This window comes from Hyla sarda, chromosome 4 (genome assembly GCF_029499605.1).
Source record: "Hyla sarda isolate aHylSar1 chromosome 4, aHylSar1.hap1, whole genome shotgun sequence".
Taxonomy (NCBI): domain Eukaryota; kingdom Metazoa; phylum Chordata; class Amphibia; order Anura; family Hylidae; genus Hyla; species Hyla sarda.
This window is the reverse complement of record NC_079192.1, coordinates 224,240,136-224,259,522: the sequence shown is the minus strand read 5'-3', so window position 1 is coordinate 224,259,522 and position 19,387 is coordinate 224,240,136. Positions and strand designations below refer to the sequence as shown.

Below are 19,387 nucleotides of genomic sequence, written 5' to 3'. Positions count from 1 at the left end.
AAAAAGTGAAAATGCTGTTTTTTTTGTGTGAAGCAGTGCAAATGGGTTTTCAATGCAATGTTTTTCTACAACAGTGTTTTATTCATATAACCAAGTGTTAATGTGGTTTTTAAACTGCAAAAATAGCATAGCTCTTTGCTACACCATTACGCAGTGTGTGCAAGTACCCTTATAACTCAATGGGGAGATTTATCAAAGGATATAGACCGTTTTTTCTTGTCTAAATTTGTCGCACAGAAAGTCGCAGTCTAAATATGTGCGACTTTTCTGCGACTTTTGCTCTAGAGGATTTTTAGAACATGATGCATGCAAGTCTATTTTAGACTGAAATGCATTGGAAAATGCATTGGTGTTGAATTTATCAAAATCGACTTTTCAGCGACAAGTCGCATAGGCTGAATGTACGCCGAAATGTCAGATCATGTTGGAGCAGGTTTAAATATAGACTAAACCATAGATCATGCAGTCTGTGCACAAAATTTATCAAGAGCTGTGCGCCATTTGATAAATTGGGCGCACAATAGACCAGCCAAACACTCTATATTGATGCGGGACATAGACAACTTTGATAAATATCCCCCAATGTATGTCAAGTGTGGTCCAACCTACACCAAAGGTGGTGGAAGAAAGTGAATAAAGAGGCTACTTACTCGGCAATTGTTCAGCTCTTCAGCAGTAACAATGATGATTCCACAGTTCTTTCCTGGAATTCCACTATTTAGGAAGAAGAATCAGATAAAGACAGAGGCATGTTAAACAAAACACTTACAATATTAAAATAATGGGTAAAACATTAGTGTTATAAGTAAGCCTGAAATATCTATATTATATTACACTGGAGCTATGGAGTTTACAAAAAAAGCTGCCTAGTTGTACAGTGTATATCATTTGTACACAAAAAGAAAAACCGGAGTCACTTGTAAATTTTGTAAAAATAGTAAATAATTTTATTAATAGCCATATTACATAAAGAAAGGAGAATATCCACCCCGGGGGGGGGGGGGAGATAATCAGACAAGGGTGTCACTCAGGTATCCTCTATAAAGTGCCTAGTGCAAGGATTCATAAGAAGACTAGTATAAAACATATGCATAGCAGCAAGCGAATGTAAACAATGTTATAGTGCAAAGAAGCATAATTACAGATATATACTTAGCCATACATGATAGTAAAACAGGCACAGGATACCCGAGCGACACCACCCCAACGCGGCGTTTCAGCAAACCGAAAACGCCCCTCGACAAAGGTTTGCCGAAACGCCGCGTTGGGGTGGTGTCGCTCTGGTATCCTGTGCCTGTTTTACTATCATGTATGACTAAGTATATATCTGTAATTATGCTTCTTTGCACTATTTTTTGCACTATAACATTGTTTACATTCGTTTGCTGCTTTGCATATGTTTTTTACTAGTCTTCTTATGAATCATGCACTAGGCACTTTATAGAGGATACCTGAGTGACACCCTTGTCTGATTATCTTTTCCCCCCCCTGGGTGGATATTCTCCTTTCTTTATATAATATGACTTTTAATAAAATTCTTTACAATTTTTACAAAATTTACATGTAACTCCAGTTTTTCTTTTTGTGTACATATTATATTTGGAAGGTCACCAAGCACTAATACTATACAGGGGGACATTATGTAATTTCACTAATACTTATGCTGTACATTTTTTGTCAAACTTTTTCTCCCCCCTCTTAATCTTAAAACCTAGCATATTCTAGTTGTATATCAATTGGATCCCTGCAGAATCATTAATGTACAGAAGAAAAAACTGAAGAGTAAATGTAGACAACGGCCCTCAAAATCCTAAATGTTAAATGTAACAATAATCACTCCCACATATAGGTATAGTGGCCCATATGGGCCACTATACCAATATGTGGGAGTGATAATTGTTACATTTAACATTTAGGATTTTGAGGGCCGTTGTATACATTTACTTTTCAGTTTTTTAAGCCTGAAATATCATTTTGGCAAACCTTTATTAGGGTGCGTTCACACTGCCGTCTGTCCCCGTTTTTTTCCCCCCATTTGGGTTTCGTTGTTGCAGCTTGTAAACGGATTACAAACGGTTGTAAAATAATCCCATTGATGTCAATGGGATTTTTTTTATAACCCTTTCACATCCGTTTGCACCCGTCTGCGCTCATTTATGTTTTTGTTTTTTTTTACAAGAGAAAAGACGGTGCATGCAGTAATTTTTCTCCCGTCACAAAAAAAAAAGGAAGAGAAAACGGATACAGTAAATTTAACATTGAAGTCTATGGGAAACGGATGAGCCTTTAACCCCTTAAAGGGGTAATCCGCCCCTGGCATCTTATGCCCTATCCAAAGGATAAGATGTCAGATCGCCGCCGTCCCGCTGCTAGGGACCCCGGGGATCGCCGCTGCGGCACCCCGCCATCATTACTGCACAGAGCGAGTTCGCTCTGTGTGTAATGACGGGCGATACAGGGGCCGGGGCAGCGTGACTTCATGGCTCCGCTCCTCATGACATCACGGCCCGTCCCCTTAATGCAAGTCTATGGCAGGGGGCGTGATGACCGCCACGCCCCTTTCCCATAGACTTGTATTGACGGGGGCGGGCCGTGAAGACATGAGGGGCGGAGCCGTGACGTAACGATGCTCCGGCCCCTGTATTGCCCGTCATTACGTGCAGAGCGATCTTGCTCTGCGCAGTAATGATAGCGGGGTGCTGCAGCAGCGATCCCCGGGGTCCCCAGCAGCGGGACCCCGGCGATCTGACATCTGATCCCCTATCCTTTGGATAGGGGATAAGATGTCTAGGGACGGAGTACCCCTTTAAGGACCGAGGTAATTTTGGCCTTAACGACCAGAGCATTTATGCACATCTGACCACTTTAAGCATTAACAACTCTGAGATACTTTTACTTATGAATTTGATTCATCAGATTAGATTGTTTTTTTTGTGACATATTCTACTTTACCATAGTAGTAAATTTTTGTCGATACTTGCATCATTTCCGGGTGAAAAATTTGAAAATTTCATGAAAAATTAGAAAATTTAGAATTTTTCTAACTTTGAAGCTCTCTGCTTGTGAGGAAAATAGACATACCAAATAAATGATATATTGATTCACATATACAATATGTCTACTTTATGTTTGCATCATAAAGTTGACATGATTTTACTTTTGGAAGACATCAGAGGGCTTCAAAGTTCAGCAGCAATTTTAAAATTTTTCACAAAATTTTCAAAATCTGAATTTTTCAGTGACCAGTTCAGTTTTGAAATGGATTTGAGGCGTCTTCGTATTAGAAATACCGCATAAATGACCCAATTGTAAAAACTAAACCCCTCAAAGTATACAAAATGATATTCAGAATGTTTGTTAACCCTTTAGGTGTTTCACAGGAATAACAAAATTTCCATCTTTTACACTAACATGTTCTTGTAGACCCAGTTTTTAGATTTTTACAAGGAGTAAAGGGAGAAAATGCCCCACAAAATGTGTAACCCAATTTCTCTTTAGTAAGGAAATAACTCATATGTGAACGTAAAGTGCTCTGTGGGTGCACTAGAGGGCTCAGAAGGGAAGGAGCGACAATGGGATTTTGGAGAGTGATTTCGCTGAAATGGTTTTTAGGGGGCATGTCGCATTTAGGAAGCCCATATGGTTCCATAAAAGCAACAAAAAAAAAAAAAAACACATGACATACTATTTTGGAAACTACACCCCTCAAGGCATGTAACAAGGAGTACAGTGAGCCTTAATACCCCATAGGTGTTTGACGACTTTTCGTTAAAATCGGATGTGTAAATGATTTACTAAAATGCATATTTTTTCCTAAATTTACAATTTTTACAAGAGGTAATAGGAGAAAATGCCCCCCAAAATTTGTAACCCCATTTCTTCTGAGTATGGAAATACCCCATGTGTGGAAGTAAAGTGTTCTGCATGCGCACTACAATGCTCAAAAGTGGAGGAGTCACATTTGGTTTTTGGGGGACAGGTCGCATTTAGGAAGCACCTATGGTTCCATAACAGCAGAAAATCCCCCACATGGCATACTATTTTGGAAACTACACCCCTCCAGACACGTAAAAAGGGGTACAGTGAGCCTCAACACCCCACAGGTGTTTGACGACTTTTCATTAAAGTCGGATGTGTAAATGAAAAACATTTTTTTTTCACTAAAATGCAGTTTTCCCCCAAATTTACAATTTTTACAAGAGGTAATAGGAGAAATGCCCCCAATATTTGTAACCCCATCCCTTCTGAGTATGGAAATACCCCAAGTGTGGATGTAAAGTGTTCTGCGGGCGAACTACAATGCTCAGAAGAGAAGGAGCATTTGGAGAGAGAATTTGTTTGGGGGCCATGTGCATTTGCAAAGCCCCCATGCTACCAGAACAGTGGACCCCCCACGTTACCCCATTTCAGAGACTACACCCTTCACAGAATTTAATAAGGGGTGCAGTGAGCATTTACACCCCACCGTGTTTTACAGACTTTTGGAACAGTCGGCTGTGCAAATGAAAAATTAAATTTTTCATTTTCACGGACCACTGTTCCAAAAAATCTGACACACATCTGTGGGGTGTAAATGCTCACTGCACCCCTTATTACATTCCGTGAGGGGTGTAGTTCCAAAATGGGGTCACATGTGGGGAGGGGGGTTCCTCTGTTCTGGCACCACGGGGACTTTGTAAACACACATGGCCTTTAATTCCAGCAAAATTCTCTCTCCAAAAGCCCAATGGCGCTCCTTCTCTTCTGAGCATTGTAGTGTGGCAGCAGAGCACTTTACATCCATATATGGGGTATTTATATACTCAGAAGAAATGGTGTTACAATTTTTTTTTCCTATTTCCCCCTATTACCCCTTATAACACCAGCATTTTGGTGAAAAAAAAAAAAAAAAATTTTCAACAAAAATTCTTCAAATACCTGTGGGTAGTTAAGGCTCACTATACCTTTTGTTACGTTCCTTAAGGGGTGTAGTTTACAAAATGGGGTCACATGTGGGTGTTTTTTTTTGTTTACAAATTACTAATTTTGGGGGTCCTTTTTTTCCTTTTACCTCTTGTGAAAATAAAAAGTATGGGGCAACACCAGCAAGTTAGTGTAAGTTTTTTTTTTTTTTTACAATAACATGCTGGAGTAGACCCCAACTTTACCCTTTCATAAGGGGTAAAAGGAGAAAAAGCCCCCCATATGTGGCCCTAAATTGTTGCCTTGAAATACGACAGGGCTCTGAAGTGAGAGAGCGGCGCATTTGAGGCCTAAATTAGGGATTTGCATAGGGGTATTCTACGCCAGTGATTTCCAAACAGGGTGCTTCCAGCTGTTGCAAAACTCCAAGCATGCCTGGAAATGATTGGCTGTCCGGCATTACTGGGAGTTGTTGTTTTGCAACAGCTGTAGGCTCCTTTTTGGAAACAGTGCCGTACCAGATGTTTTTCATTTTTATTGGGGGGGTGGGGGTAACTGTGTAGGGGTATGTGTATATGTAGTGTTTTACCCTTTATTTTGTGTTAGTGTAGTGTAGTGTTTTTAGGGTACATTCACATGGGCGGGGGTTCATAGCGAGTTTACCGCTTGGAGTTTGAGCTGCAGCGGAAAATTTGCTGCATCTCAAACTTGCAGCGAGAATCTCACTGTAAACCCCCGCCCATGTGACTGCAACCTGTACATTCACATGGGGGGGGGGGGCAACCTCCAGCTGTTGCAGAACTACAACTTCCAGCATGCAGTGACAGCAGAAGGGCATGCTGGGACTTGAAGTTAAGCAACAGCTGGAGGCAAACTACTACAACATCCATCCCTTTGGCTGTCCGTGCATGCTAGGGGTTGTAGTTATGCAACAGCTGGAGGCACTGGTTGCAAAACACTGACAGTTTGTTACTTAACTCAGTGTTTCCCAACCTGTGTGCTTCCATATGTTGCGAAACTACAACTACAGTATAGTTTTGCAACAGCTAGAGGCACACGGGTTGGGAAACACTGAGGTAGGAAACAGACAATGTTTCCCAACCAGTGTGCCTCCAGTTGTTGCAAAAATACAACTCCAAGCATGCCCAGACAGCTGAAGGGCATGCTGGGAGTTGTAGTTTTGCAACAAATGGAGAGGAAATTTGGAGACCACTGTGTAGTAGTGTCCAAACTGTAGCCCTCCAGATGTTGCAAAACTTCAACTCCAAGCATGCCCAGACTGCTCAGGCATGCTGGGAGTTGTAGTTCCACAACATCTGAAGGGCCAGATGTTACAGAACTACATTACAGACAATCGTAAAAGTATTTAAACTAATAAAGAATGTCAAGAAAAGTGATTGAAGTAACACTTAAGAACATAATTACAATTATCAATTTGAAGGGCATAAGATAGAGAGGAAAGGTTGAACATTATGGATACTTATTCCATTCTTTGAAAAATGACATCGATGATTTAGAGCATCTTGCTACATGCAGTCCAAGATGGCTTATATTTGCGTAAAAAAAAATAGGGTCATTGCAGAAGTTTTCTGCAGGTAAATAAAATGTACGCAGTTAATAAATTTGTGCGTACTGAATATATCACTCCAAGATACACCGAAACATACACATCTGGAGGAAATGCTCCACCAGAATGTGCGCAAAAAAAGACACAAAAAATTTTAATCAAAAATATAAACAATGTATAAAAATTTAAAATCTTTGATACATGTCCCCCTATGTGTACAATGAAAACAGCAAAGGTTACAATGTAATTAAATATGAACCTGAAACAAGGTAGGTGGAACCTAAGGATCATCCAGATTTTATCAAGAAATCTCACTTTTACATTATCAGTCATCATGAAATCCCAGTCCCACACTGCCCACACATTTAATTTGTACAATGTGTAAGGAAGGCTAAGTTTCCATTTGTTTTTTTTCTGGCAGTTTTTGGAAAAACTGCCACTGCAGTTTTTGAGCCAAAGTCAGAAGTGGATCCATAAGGAAAGAGAAGTGTAAGTCCTTCCTTTATATGTCCTATTCCTTTTGAATACACTTCTGGCTTTGGCTCAAAGACTGCAGTGGCAGCTTTCCAAAAACTGCCAGAAAAAAAAACAAGTGGAAACTTGGCCTAAAGGAGAATTAATTTACTAAGGAGTACAGGAATGTGGAAATTCTATCGCCCGACGCCCGGGACATGCAGTTCGGGCCCCTGGGCAGGTATATTTTTCAGGCCTTTAGCACTGCTTCATGCAATCTGGACCCAAGTATGGCGGCACTCAGAGAGTATAGAGCAGGCTCCTGTATTGAGCTCCAGCCAGCTATTAACCTCTTAAGGACCCATGACGTACCGGTACGTCATGAGTCCGCTCCCGTTCTATAACGCGGGGCCATGTCATAGCGGGTGGGGCCCGGCCGTGACCTGTGGCTAATAGCGCGCAGCACTGATCGCGGTGTCGCGCACTATTAACCCTTTAGACACGGCATTCAAAGTTGAACGCCACGTCTAAAGTGAAAGAAAAACAATGCCGGTTAGCTCAGGTGGCGAAATTGCGGCATCCTGAACAGCTTACATGACAGCCAGAGGGTCCCTTCCTGCCTCCATGCTGTTTGATCGCCGAATGACTGCTCAGTGCCTGAGATCCATGCATGAGCAGTCAAGCGGCAGAATCATCGACCAGTGGTTTTCTATGAGAAACCACTGATCAATGTAAAAGATCAGTGTGTGCAGTGTTATAGGTCCCTATGGGAGCTATAACACTGCAAAAAAAAAAGTGGGAAAAAAAAGTGAATAAAGATCATTTAACACCTTCCCTAATAAAAGTTTGAATCACCCCCCTTTTCCCATTTAAAAAAAAAAGTGTAAATAATAATAAACATATGTGGTATCGTCGTGTGCGTAAATGTCCGATTTATAAAAATATATTGTTAATTAAGCCACATGGTCAATGGTGTACAAGCAAAAAAATTCCAAAATCCAAAATAGTGCATTTTTGGTCACTTTTTATATCATGATTTTTATATCACGATCAATAAGTCCTATCAATGCAAAAATGGTACCGCTAAAACTTCAGATCATGACGCAAAAAAAGAACCCTCATACCGCCCCATACGTGGAAAAATAAAAAAGTTAGAGGGGTCAGAAGATGACAATTTTAAACGTATAATGATTTTTTTTTTCCGTTTCGCCGTAGATTTTTTAGTAAAATGACTGACGTCATTACAAAGTAAAATTGGTGGCACAAAAAATAAGCCATCATATGGATTTTTTGGTGCAAAATTTAAAGAGTTATGATTTTTAACCCCTTAAGGACGCAGCCCTTTTTCACCTTAAGGACTGAGCCCTTTTTCGAAATTCTGACCACCGTCGCTTTACGAATTAATAACGCGAAAACTCTTTTACCGAATACTCTGATTCTGAGATTGTTTTTTCGTGACATATTCTACTTTATTTTGGTGGTAAATTTTCGGTGTTACTTGCATCCTTTTAAGTTGAAAAATCCCCAAATTTCATGAAAATTTAGAAAATTTTTCATTTTTCTAACTTTGAAGCTCTCTACTTGTAAGGAAAATTGATATTCACAATAAATTTTATTTTTATTCACGAAAACAATATGTCCACTTTATGTTGGCATCATAAAATTGACATATTTTTGCTTTTTGAAAAAATTTGAGGGCTTCAAATAGAGCAGCAATTTTCCAAAAATTCATGAAAATTGCTACATCTGAAGGGACAGATGTTACAGAACTACAACTCCCAGCATGCCTGGGCAGTCCAGGCATGCTGAGAGTTGTAGTTTGGCAACATCTGGAGGGCTACCGTTTGGGCACCACTGTAACAGTGGTCTCCAAACTTTGACCCTCCAGATGTTGCAAAACTACAACTCCCAGCATGCCCAGACAGCCTTTGGCTGAATTGACATGCGATTTTCTGCGATCCCCGACATGGGGGGGTCTCAGGACCCCCCTGGGCGATGTGCCGGGGTGCCTGCTGCGGGGGGGCGGGGGACCGGAATTTCCACGGGCGTATGCATACGCCCCACGTCCTGAACAGGTTAAAGGTAAGAAGGAAAAAATGAAAATGCAAAAACGGAAAAAACCCGGGTCCTTAAGGGGTTAAACCTTTAGATCGTCTCTGTAAAAGCTAAAGGGACATGTAAATGCTCCCTGGTGGTCTAGTGAGGTGGATAGCCCCCCCCCCCCCCCCAAACAACATCATTGCGAGGGGGTGATCTACTATAGAGGTAGCCAGAAGGGCTTACCTCTGCTTCCCTAGGGACCGTGGCTCTGTCATTGATAGAGCCTGGCTGGATCAGGCTTTATTAATGAAGGGCAGAGCACACAGATCAATGGAGTTCAATAGAACTGCTTTGCTCTGTATGAGGAATCTAATGATTTTTCCTAAAAGTCCTCTAAGGGGTCTAATAAGGTTTAAAATAAACAGTTTAATAAAAGTTTAAAAGACACACATTAACCCCTTCCATATTAAAAGTTCAAATCACCCCCTTTTCCTATATAAAAAAAGGTAAACATAATAAAAATAAACATATTTCGTATCGCCGCGTGCGTAATTGTCCAAACTATATATAACATTATTTATCCAGTAGGCAAATGTAAAAAAATAAAAAATAAAATACCAAACCCCAGAATTGCATTAGTTTATAACATCATATCTAAGAAATAATACATTAAAAAAGTCAGATCAATACCAAAATGGTACCGCTACAAACAACAGATTACGGCAAAAAAAATATATAAATCATCATACAGCATGATATATGTAAAAATAAAAAAATTACAAACATCAGAGATAGCAATTTCTAAAAATAAAAAAATAAAAAAATAAAATATCTAAAAAGTTTTGAATTTTTTTTTAATTTGTAAAACGTGACAGAAACTATACCAATCGGTTTGCTGTAATCAGGCCGAACTGAAGAATCAAAATTACATGTTTGCTTGACCACAAGGTAAATGGCATAAAAAGAAAACCACCAAATTTGCAAAATTATATATATATATATATATATATATATATATATATATATATATATATATATATTTTTATTTTTTTATTTTTTTTATTTTTTATTTCACCTCACCAATAGATATAGTTTTTTGTTTGGGATCATATGTTATGGAAAAATAAAAGGAGGCATCATAATATACAATGGGTCCTACAAAAAACAAGCCCCCATATGGGTCTGTAGATGGAAAAATAAAAGAGTTATGACTATTATAGGGCGAGGAGGGAAAAACGAGAGTGCAAAAATGAAAACTGGCCCAGAAAAGTGGATTGCCATGAGGGACAAGCAGATTGTGCTCCCGTTTTAGTTTACTTGGACAAGTATTAGTTTTTTTGGTTTCCACAGCGCTGGAGTTTTTCCTTACTCAAAATCATTTAATATAAACAACTTACCACTATTGCAATTTGATACCACACTGCTATGTAGGCTCCCAGTAGATACATTATGTAAATATAAGGTGACACTCACATTTCTAGGGGCATTTACAGAATTTCGGATCTTCTATAATAATTCCAGTTCTTCAGAGGAGAACTAGTGGTATTATACTCTAAAAGTAGTGGCAGTGGTCCCAAATAATTCAACACAACTGACATTAGTGCAGGTGTCCTCTTACTTTCCATGTACATTATTACGCCTTCATCAAACACGCATTCTCACCAGGAGTTATCTTTTAGTAAATAGACAACTAAGAAAATTGAGGCACCCACAAGAATCAATATCTAATTAGTAAATAGTTATTTTACCAGTTTTTTCAAAGCCTGTTTATCTCTCATGCTAAGCTATTTGGAAAAAAAGAAAACTTACATTTTTTATTAAACTCTGTATGCCCTCAATAATGCTTGTTCGATTTTTTTCATGCATGGATATATAGGAATCCAATTTGGAATCGAACTGTACAATTTCTACAGTGGAATCTGTAAATTTTTCAGAAAGTACTAAAATTAGTTTGACGAATATACACTTCAAAACTATTGTGTGAACTACTTTCACTCTTTAACCTGTAGTAGAAACAATCTGATTAGCTGATCATGGTCATATTTATTTGCATTCTATAGCCCACACAAGAAGACATGAACACATAGCAAAGATCACAATGGGTCTCCAATTAAAGGGAACCATATATAACGCATGTCAACGCATTATATATGGTAAAATCTTCTTCCTTAACCATACCAGAGAGATATTCCTGCCTGCAGGGATGGTGAGGATATAATGTTAGAAAGTGTTCCCCACTGGCCCCCGTAAGTAGTCCCCTGGGCGGGGAGCTATACTTACCTTGTCCAATTTGCTGTGCTGTAATCATGCTCCCACGCTGATTGGGTGTAATTACAGCCGGCGCAGCAGTGAGTATAGCTCCCTGCTCAGGGAACTACTTACAAGGCTGGCTGGGGAACTTTTAAACTAAATATCCTCACCATCCCTGGGTTCAAAAACGTATCCCAGGCATGGTGAAGAAGATTTTACCATATACAGTCATGGGCGGAAATGTTGGCACCCCTGAAATTTTTCAAGAAAATGAAGTATTTCTCACAGAAAAGGGTTGCAGTAACACATGTCTTGCTATACACGTGTTTATTCCCTTGTGTATTGGAACTAAACCAAAAAGGTAGGAAAAAAAGCAAATTGGAAATAATGTCACACCAAACTCCAAAAATGGTCTGGACAAAATTATTGGCACCCTTAACTTAATATTTGGTTGCATACCCTTTGGAAAAAATAACTGAAATCAGTCGCTTCCTATAACCATCAATAAGCTTCTTACACCTCTCAGCCGGAATTTTGGACCACTCTTCCTTTGCAAACTGTTCCAGGTCTCTCTTATTGAAGGGTGCCTTTTTCCAACAGCAATTTTAAGATATCTACACAGGTGTTCAATTGGATTTAGATCTGGACTCATTGCTGGCCACTTCAGAACTCTCCAGCGCTTTGTTGCAATCCATTTCTGGGTGCTTTTTGATGTATGTTTGGGGTCATTGTACTGCTGGAAGACCCAAGATCTCGGTTGCAAACCCAGCTTTATGACACTGGGCTGTACAGTACGACCCAAAATCCGTTGGTAATCCTCAGATTTCATGATGCCTTGCACACATTCAAGGCACCCAGTGCCAGAGGCAGCAAAATAACCCCCAAAACATAATTGAACCTCCACCATATTTCACTGTAGATACTGTGTTCTTTTCTTTGAAGGCCTCATTCCGTTTTCGGTAAACAGTAGAATGATGTGCTTTACCAAAAAGCTCTGTCTTGGTCTCATCTGTCCAAAAGACGTTTTCCCAGAAGGATTTTGGCTTACTCAAGTTCATTTTGGCAAAAAGTAGTCTTGCTTTTTTATGTCTCTGTGTCAGCAGTGGGCCCTCCTGGGTCTCCTGCTATAGCGTTTAATTTCATTTAACCCCTTCCCGACCCATGACATACATGTAGGTCATGACCGGGAAGGTTTTCCCAACCTATGACGTACATATACGTCATGCAGATACTGGCCGCTACTCGCGGCATCCCGCTGCGCCCGGCAAGATGGTGGCTATCACTGATTGGCAGCCATCTTGCTTCGGGACCTAGGGGGGTTTCGTCATCCCCCCTCACAGCGATCGCTCCTATCAGCTAGTCAAATCTGACTAGCTGATGGGAGCGTTTCGCAAAGAAAAATCCTGAGCAGCACAGTGTGTGTGTCCCGATCACGAGGATCGGGGGACACACACTGCTCTGCTAGGAGACCCCAGTGTCCCTTACCTGTCCCCCTTCCCTCGGTGTCCCTTACCTGTCCCGAGCTGCCAACGCTGTGCCCGCCGACATGCTTTAGTTTCACTTTTTTTTGTAAAGAAGCTGTTTTGTTGTACAACAGCTCCCCCTAGCGTCCTAAACCTGTTATTGCATGTTTGTACACTAGACACTAGGGGGGAGCTTTACAGAAGTAAAAAAAAAAAATATATATATATATATATATATATATACATACACACGAATTCTGGCTTGGCATTAATCCCGATTAGCTTTTTTTATACCAGGGAACATCACCTGAAAAGGTGATGTAATAAGCTGATTTGCATATTCCCCTACCCAGAATGCCTGCGGAGTGCTTAGTGGCCCTTGAAAGCTCTGTCACACCAGGAGTGGTGAACTCTCCCTGAGTTAAATACTCTTCCCGTTTAGTTGGTCTAAGGCCCCTCATCTCAGCAAAGCAAGATTACCCTGCTCTGTACTGACGAGGGGCAAGTACCCTGAAACAGCTGTCTGCAGATGGGTGCTCTTTCCTTCTGGAGAGAGAGTTCTGGCTTGGCATTAATCCCGATTAGCTTTTTATATTCCGTAACTGGAGCTAAGCTGATACCAGGGAACATCGCCTGAAAAGGTGATGTAATGAGCTGATTTGCATATTCCCCTATATATATATATATATATATATATATATTAGTGCTGGGCGGTATACCGGTATGAACCGGATACCGTTTTTTTTTTCTCCCACGGTATGGATTTTTGCCCATAACACTATACCGGTCGGGCCCCTCCCCCACCCTCCGGATGAATTGTAGAGCCCAGTGCGGCGCCCTCACTTGTCCCGGTGTGCTTATGTGAGAGCGGAATCGGGCCACAGAAGCTAATCCATTTACTGTGTCCCCCCGCTGCGCCTGTCAGCCAGTGTCCCTGCGAGCACGATCAATCCCCACCACTAGCGGGATCCATGTGCCCACTAGCGGTGTCACAAGAATGCCTTCCGCGAGCGCGATCGCTACCATCACCGCTAGCGGGGTCCCTGTGCCCACTAGCGGTGTCACAAGAATGCCGAGCGCTGCTCTGTTCCCTGTCCCTGTCAGCTCTCAGGGTACGGTAACAGATTTAAAAGCCTCGCGCGAGGCTAACGTAGTACTGCGCAGGCGCAGCACTACGCAAATAGCGTAGGGCTAACGTAGGCAGCGCTAGGAGTCTAGCGTTAGCCCTACGCTATTTGCCTAGTACTGCGCAAGTGCAGTACTACGTTAGCTGCGTGCAAGGCTTTTAAATCTGTTCCCGTACCCTGAGAGCTGACAGGGACAGGGAACAGGGCCGCGCTCGGCATTCTTGTGACACCGCTAGTGGGCACAGGGACCCCGCTTGCGGGGTGGGGGTGGCAGTTTACAGGCGGTAATACCGTGATAATAAAAAAAAATACAGTGATATTCATTTTAGGCCATACCGCCCAGCACTAGTGTATATATACACACATATATATTCAAAATGTTATTGTTCCAAAAAAAAATATTTTAAACTTTTGTAGAAAATTTGAAAAAATGCTCATAATAATATAAGCCTTTAACAAATTATGCCAACATAAAGTAGACATGTTGTGGATGTGAATTAATAACTACATTTATTTTGCATGACAGTTCAAAGTTATTACCACTTAACCCCTTGGGGACGGAGCCCATTATGACCCTAAGGACAGGAGCATTTTTTACAAATCTGACCACTGTCACTTTAAGCACTAATAACTCTGGAATGCTTTTACTTATAAATTTGATTCCGAGACTGTTTTTTTCGTGACATATTCTACTAGTTAGTGGTAAATTTTCGCCGATACTTGCATCATTTCTTGGTGAAAAATTCTAAAATTTGATGAAAAATTTGAACATTTTACATTTTTCTAACTTTGAAGCTCTCTGCTTGTAAGGAAAATAGACATTTCAAATGAATTATATTTTTATTCACATATACAATATGTCTACTTTATATTTGCATCATAAAGTTAACATGTTTTTACTTTTGGAAGACATCAGAGGGCTTCAAAGTTCAGCAGCAATTTTCCAATTTTCGCAAAATTTTCAAAATCAGAATTTTTCAGGGACCAGTTCAGGTTTGAAGTGGATTTGAAGGGTCTTCATATTAGAAATACCCCATAAATGACCCCATTATAAAAACTGCACCCCTCAAAGTATTCAAAATGACATTCAGTAAGTGTGTTAACCCTTTAGGTGTTTCACAGGAATAGAAGCAAAGTGAAGGAGAAAATTCAAAATCTTCATTTTTTTCACTAAAATGCTGTTTTTTCCCCAAATTTTACTTTTTTACAAGGGGTAATAGGAGAAATGCCCCCCAAAATTTGTAACCCCATTTCTTCTGAGTGTGGAAATACCCCATGTTTGGACATCAAGTGCACTGAGAGCGAACTACAATGCTCAGAATAGAAGGAGCGCCATTGAGCTTTTAGAGAGATAATTTGTTTGGAATGGAAGTCGGGGGCCATGTGCATTTACAAAGCCCCCCGTGGTGCCAGAACAGTGGACCCCCCCACATGTGACCCCATTTTGGAAACTACACCCCTCTCGGAATGTAATAAGGGGTACAGTGAGCATTTACACCCTACTGGCGTTTTACAGATCTTTGGAACAGTGGGCTGTGCAAAGAATAAAATAAAAATTTTCATTTTCACGGACCACTGTTCCAAAAATCTGTCAGACACTTGTGGGGCATAAATGCTCACTGTACCCCTTGTTACATTCCGTGAGGGGTGTAGTTTCCAAAATGGGGTCACATGTGGGCATTTATTTTTTTGCGTTTATGTCAGAACCGCTGTAAAATCAGCCACCCCTGTGCAAATCACCAATTTAGGCCTCAAATGTACTTGGTGCGCTCTCACTCCTGAGCCTTGTTGTGCGCCCGCAGAGCATTTTACGCTTACATATGGGGTATTTCCGTACTCAGTAGAAATTGCTTTACAAATTTTGGGGGTCTTTTTTTCCTTTTACCTCTTGTGAAAATAAAAAGTAAAGGGCAACACCAGCATGTTAGTGTAAAAAAATATGTTTTTTACACTAACAGGCTGGTGTAGCCCCCAACTTTTCCTTTTCATAAGGGGTAAAAGGAGAAAAAGCCCCCCAAAATTTGTAGTACAATTTCTCCCGAGTACGGAAATACCCCATATGTGGCCCTAAACTGTTTCCTTGAAATACGACAGGGCTCCGAAGTGAGAGTGCGCCATGCGCATTTGAGGACTAAATTAGGGATTGCATAGGGGTGGACATAGGGGTATTCTACGCCAGTGATTCCCAAACAGGGTGCCTCCAGCTGTTGCTAAACTCCCAGCATGCCTGGACAATCAGTGGCTGTCCAGAAATGCGTGGAGTTGTTGTTTTGCAACAGCTGGAGGCTCCGTTTTGGAAACACTGCCGTACAATACGTTTTTCATTTTTATTGGGGGGGGGGGCAGTGTAAGGGGGTGTTTATGTAGTGTTTTACTCTTTATTAGGTGTTAGTGTAGTGTAGTGTTTTTAGGGTACATTCACACTGGCGGGTTACGGTGAGTTTCCCGCTAGGAATTTGCGCTGCGGCGAAAAATTTGCCGCAGCTTATACTTGAAGCAGGAAACTTACTGTAAACCTGCCTGTGTGAATGTACCCTGTACGTTCACATGGGGGGCAAACCTCCAGCTGTTTCAAAACTACAACTCCCAGCATGTACTGACAGACCGTGCATGCTGGCAGTTGTAGTTTTGCAACAGCTGGAGGCACACTGGTTGGAAAACCTTCAGTTAGGTTCTGAGGTTAGGATAAAAGATATGGACAATCCGGACGGCGCCTTCCTTAGGAATTGAAGAAAATTGCCAAAGCGTATAAAAAGGCAATTTTTATTAGTAAAATGGTGCAGTGTTGCTGGTTTTTCAGCTGTTACATAAGTGTAAAAATAAAAATTTAAAACATTGAACAAAGCGTGAACACACCAGAAAATTTAAGTCTGACCAGATATTGGGTAGTTCGTATAAGTTTTGATTGCTGAGCCATAGCTTTCTTTCAACCACGCTCAGCTTGAGATGGATTTCGACAGACGCTTCAGAGCACAATGGCACAGGCATAAGGTGAGCGTGGCTGAAAGAAAGCTATGGCTCAGCGATCAAAACTTATACGGACTACCCAATATCTGGTCAGACTTACATTTTCTGGTGTGTTCACACTTTGTTCAATGTTTTAAATTTTAATTTTTACATTTATGTAACAGCTGAAAAACCAGCAACACTGCACCATTTTACTAATAAAAATTGCCTTTTTATACGCTTTGGCAATTTTGTTCAATTCCTAAGGAAGGCGCCGTCCATATCTTTTATCCTAACCTCAATTTCTTACCGGACCGAAGAGTCACGGGAAAAGAACGCCGAGGCTGCCACCTATCACCGGCTCAGCAAGTCTACATGCCATCAAAGGTGTTGCACTCTCAGTGCAACACCCCATGGTAAGGTGCATTATTTTTATCCACCTTACTGATATACCCCGCAATATTTCACTAGGAGTGCACCTCTCTTTTTTCATTTTACTTCTTTAGTTAGGTTCTGTCACCTAACTCAGTATTTTCCAACCAGTGTGCCTCCAGCTGTTGCAAAACTACAACTCACAGCATGTACTGACAGACCGTGCATGCTGGGAGTTGTAGTTTTGCAACAGCTGGAGCCACACTGGTTGGAAAACCTTCAGTTAGGTTCTGTTACTTAACTCAGTATTTTCCAACAAGTGTGCCTCCAGCTGTTGCAAAACTACAATTCCCAGCATGTACTGATCACAGAAGGGCATGCTGGGAGATGTAGTTATGCAACAGCAGGAGGTACGCAACTACAACTCCCAGCATGCCGAGACAGCTGTTTGCGCATGCTGGGATTTGCAGTTTTGCAACATCTGGAGTGCTACAATTTAGAGACCACTGAACAGTGATCTCCAAACTGTGGACCTTCAGATGTTGCAAAACTACAACTCCCAGCATCCTCAGACAGCAAACAGCTGTCTGGGCATGCTGGGAGTTGTAGTTTTGCAACATCTGGAGGGCTACAGTCTAGAGACCACTATAGTGGTCTCAGACTGCAGCCTTCTAGATGTTGCTAGGCAACTTACCGTCTTCCGTCGCATCCAGGGAGCCGTCCTTTTCTGCCGCACGCCGCCCGCAGATCTCCGTCGTTCCGCAGCCTCCGGACGGGTAAGTCGAAGTCGGCGCCCGGTCCTCTTCGTTTTCCCCGTTCTGGCCCGCCTATTGTGGGTGGGCAGAACGGGGAAAACGAAAGTAAAGCCCCGCCCCCGATCTGCTATTGGTGGTCGCGTCTAGACCACCAATAGCAGGGATCGGAGGGGTGGCCCCCCTGCCACCTCACTCTTATCATTTCAGGGGGATCCTGGGTGTCTTAGACAACCGCGATCCCCCTTAAATTCCGGGTCAACGGGTCACCATACACCAGTAATGACCCGGAATCGACGCAAATCGCAAGTGTGAATTCACTTGCGATTTGCGCCGATCACCGAAATGGGGGGGGGGGTCTAATGACCCCCCTGGGCATTTGTACGGGGTGCCTGCTGATTGATATCAGCAGTCACCCCGGTCCCCGCCCGGCGCGTGGCGGGGACCGAAATTCCCACGGGCGAATGGATACGCCCTTCGTTCTTAAGTACCAGGACGCAAGGGTGTATGCATGCGCCCTTCGTCTCCAACAGGTTAAAGAGACACATGTCAGATTTGAAAAAACGGACTGGGTCATGAAGGCCAAAACTAGCTGGGTCATGAAGGGGTTAAATATCGACGATAGTTTGCACTGACACTGATGCTCCCTGAGCCTGCAGGACAGCTTGAATATCTTTGGAACTTGTTTGGGACTGCTTACCACCATCTGAACTATTCTGCGTTGATACCTTTCATCAATTTTTCTCTTCCGTCCACGCCCAGGAGATTAGCTACAGTGCCATGGGTTGCAAAATTCTTGATAATGTTACGCACTGTGAACAAAGGCAAATCTAGTTATCTTCTACTCTTTCTGTTGTCCATGCTTAGTGTGGCACACACAGAATGCAAATACTATGTGAACTTCTCTCCTTTTTATCTGCTTTCAGGTGTGATTTTTATATCGTCCACACCTGTTACTTGCCCCATGTGAGTTTAAAGGAGCATCACATGCTTGAAATATTATTTTCCCACAATTTTGAAAAGATGCCAATAATTTTGTCCAGCCCATTTTTGGAGTTTGGTGTGACATTATGTCCAATTTGCTTTTTTTGGTTTACTTCCAATACACACAAAGGGAATAAACATGTATATATAGCAAAACATGTGTTACTGCAATCCTTTTCTGTGAGAAATACTTCATTTTCTTGAAAAATTTTAGGGGTGCCAACATTTACGGCCATGCGTAGCCACACATTATATATAATAACATTTCATGACAGGTTCCCTTTAAGGTGCCAAATTTTGCCACCTGGAAGAGTTTGTGATTTGTTACCCTTTCCACCCTCTGCACAGCTATTGACCACCTATTAGCAGCTAGACTGCTTCTATGGTATGTATACCCTTCTTGCAGTATGTTTTCCTATACATAGCTTTCATATGGTACATATCCAGCAATCTCAAGACTGGAAAATTATCTAAGGGTTACTGTAACGCCTAGCGCTCCGGGTCCCCGCTCCTCCCCGGAGCGCTCACGGC

At 41.6% G+C, this 19,387-nt stretch overlaps 1 protein-coding gene across 3 annotated transcripts in view; it reads right to left on the bottom strand.

Annotated features, from left to right (window-relative positions):
• CPNE8 (copine 8) overlaps positions 1-19,387 on the bottom strand; it is a 517,377-nt gene that overhangs the window by 198,926 nt on the left and 299,064 nt on the right. For all 3 annotated transcript variants that reach the window (XM_056573670.1, XM_056573669.1, XM_056573671.1), the window contains exon 7: positions 651-714. In XM_056573670.1, the coding sequence (XP_056429645.1) occupies positions 651-714 (64 nt within the window). The remainder of the gene's footprint in view (positions 1-650; positions 715-19,387) is intronic.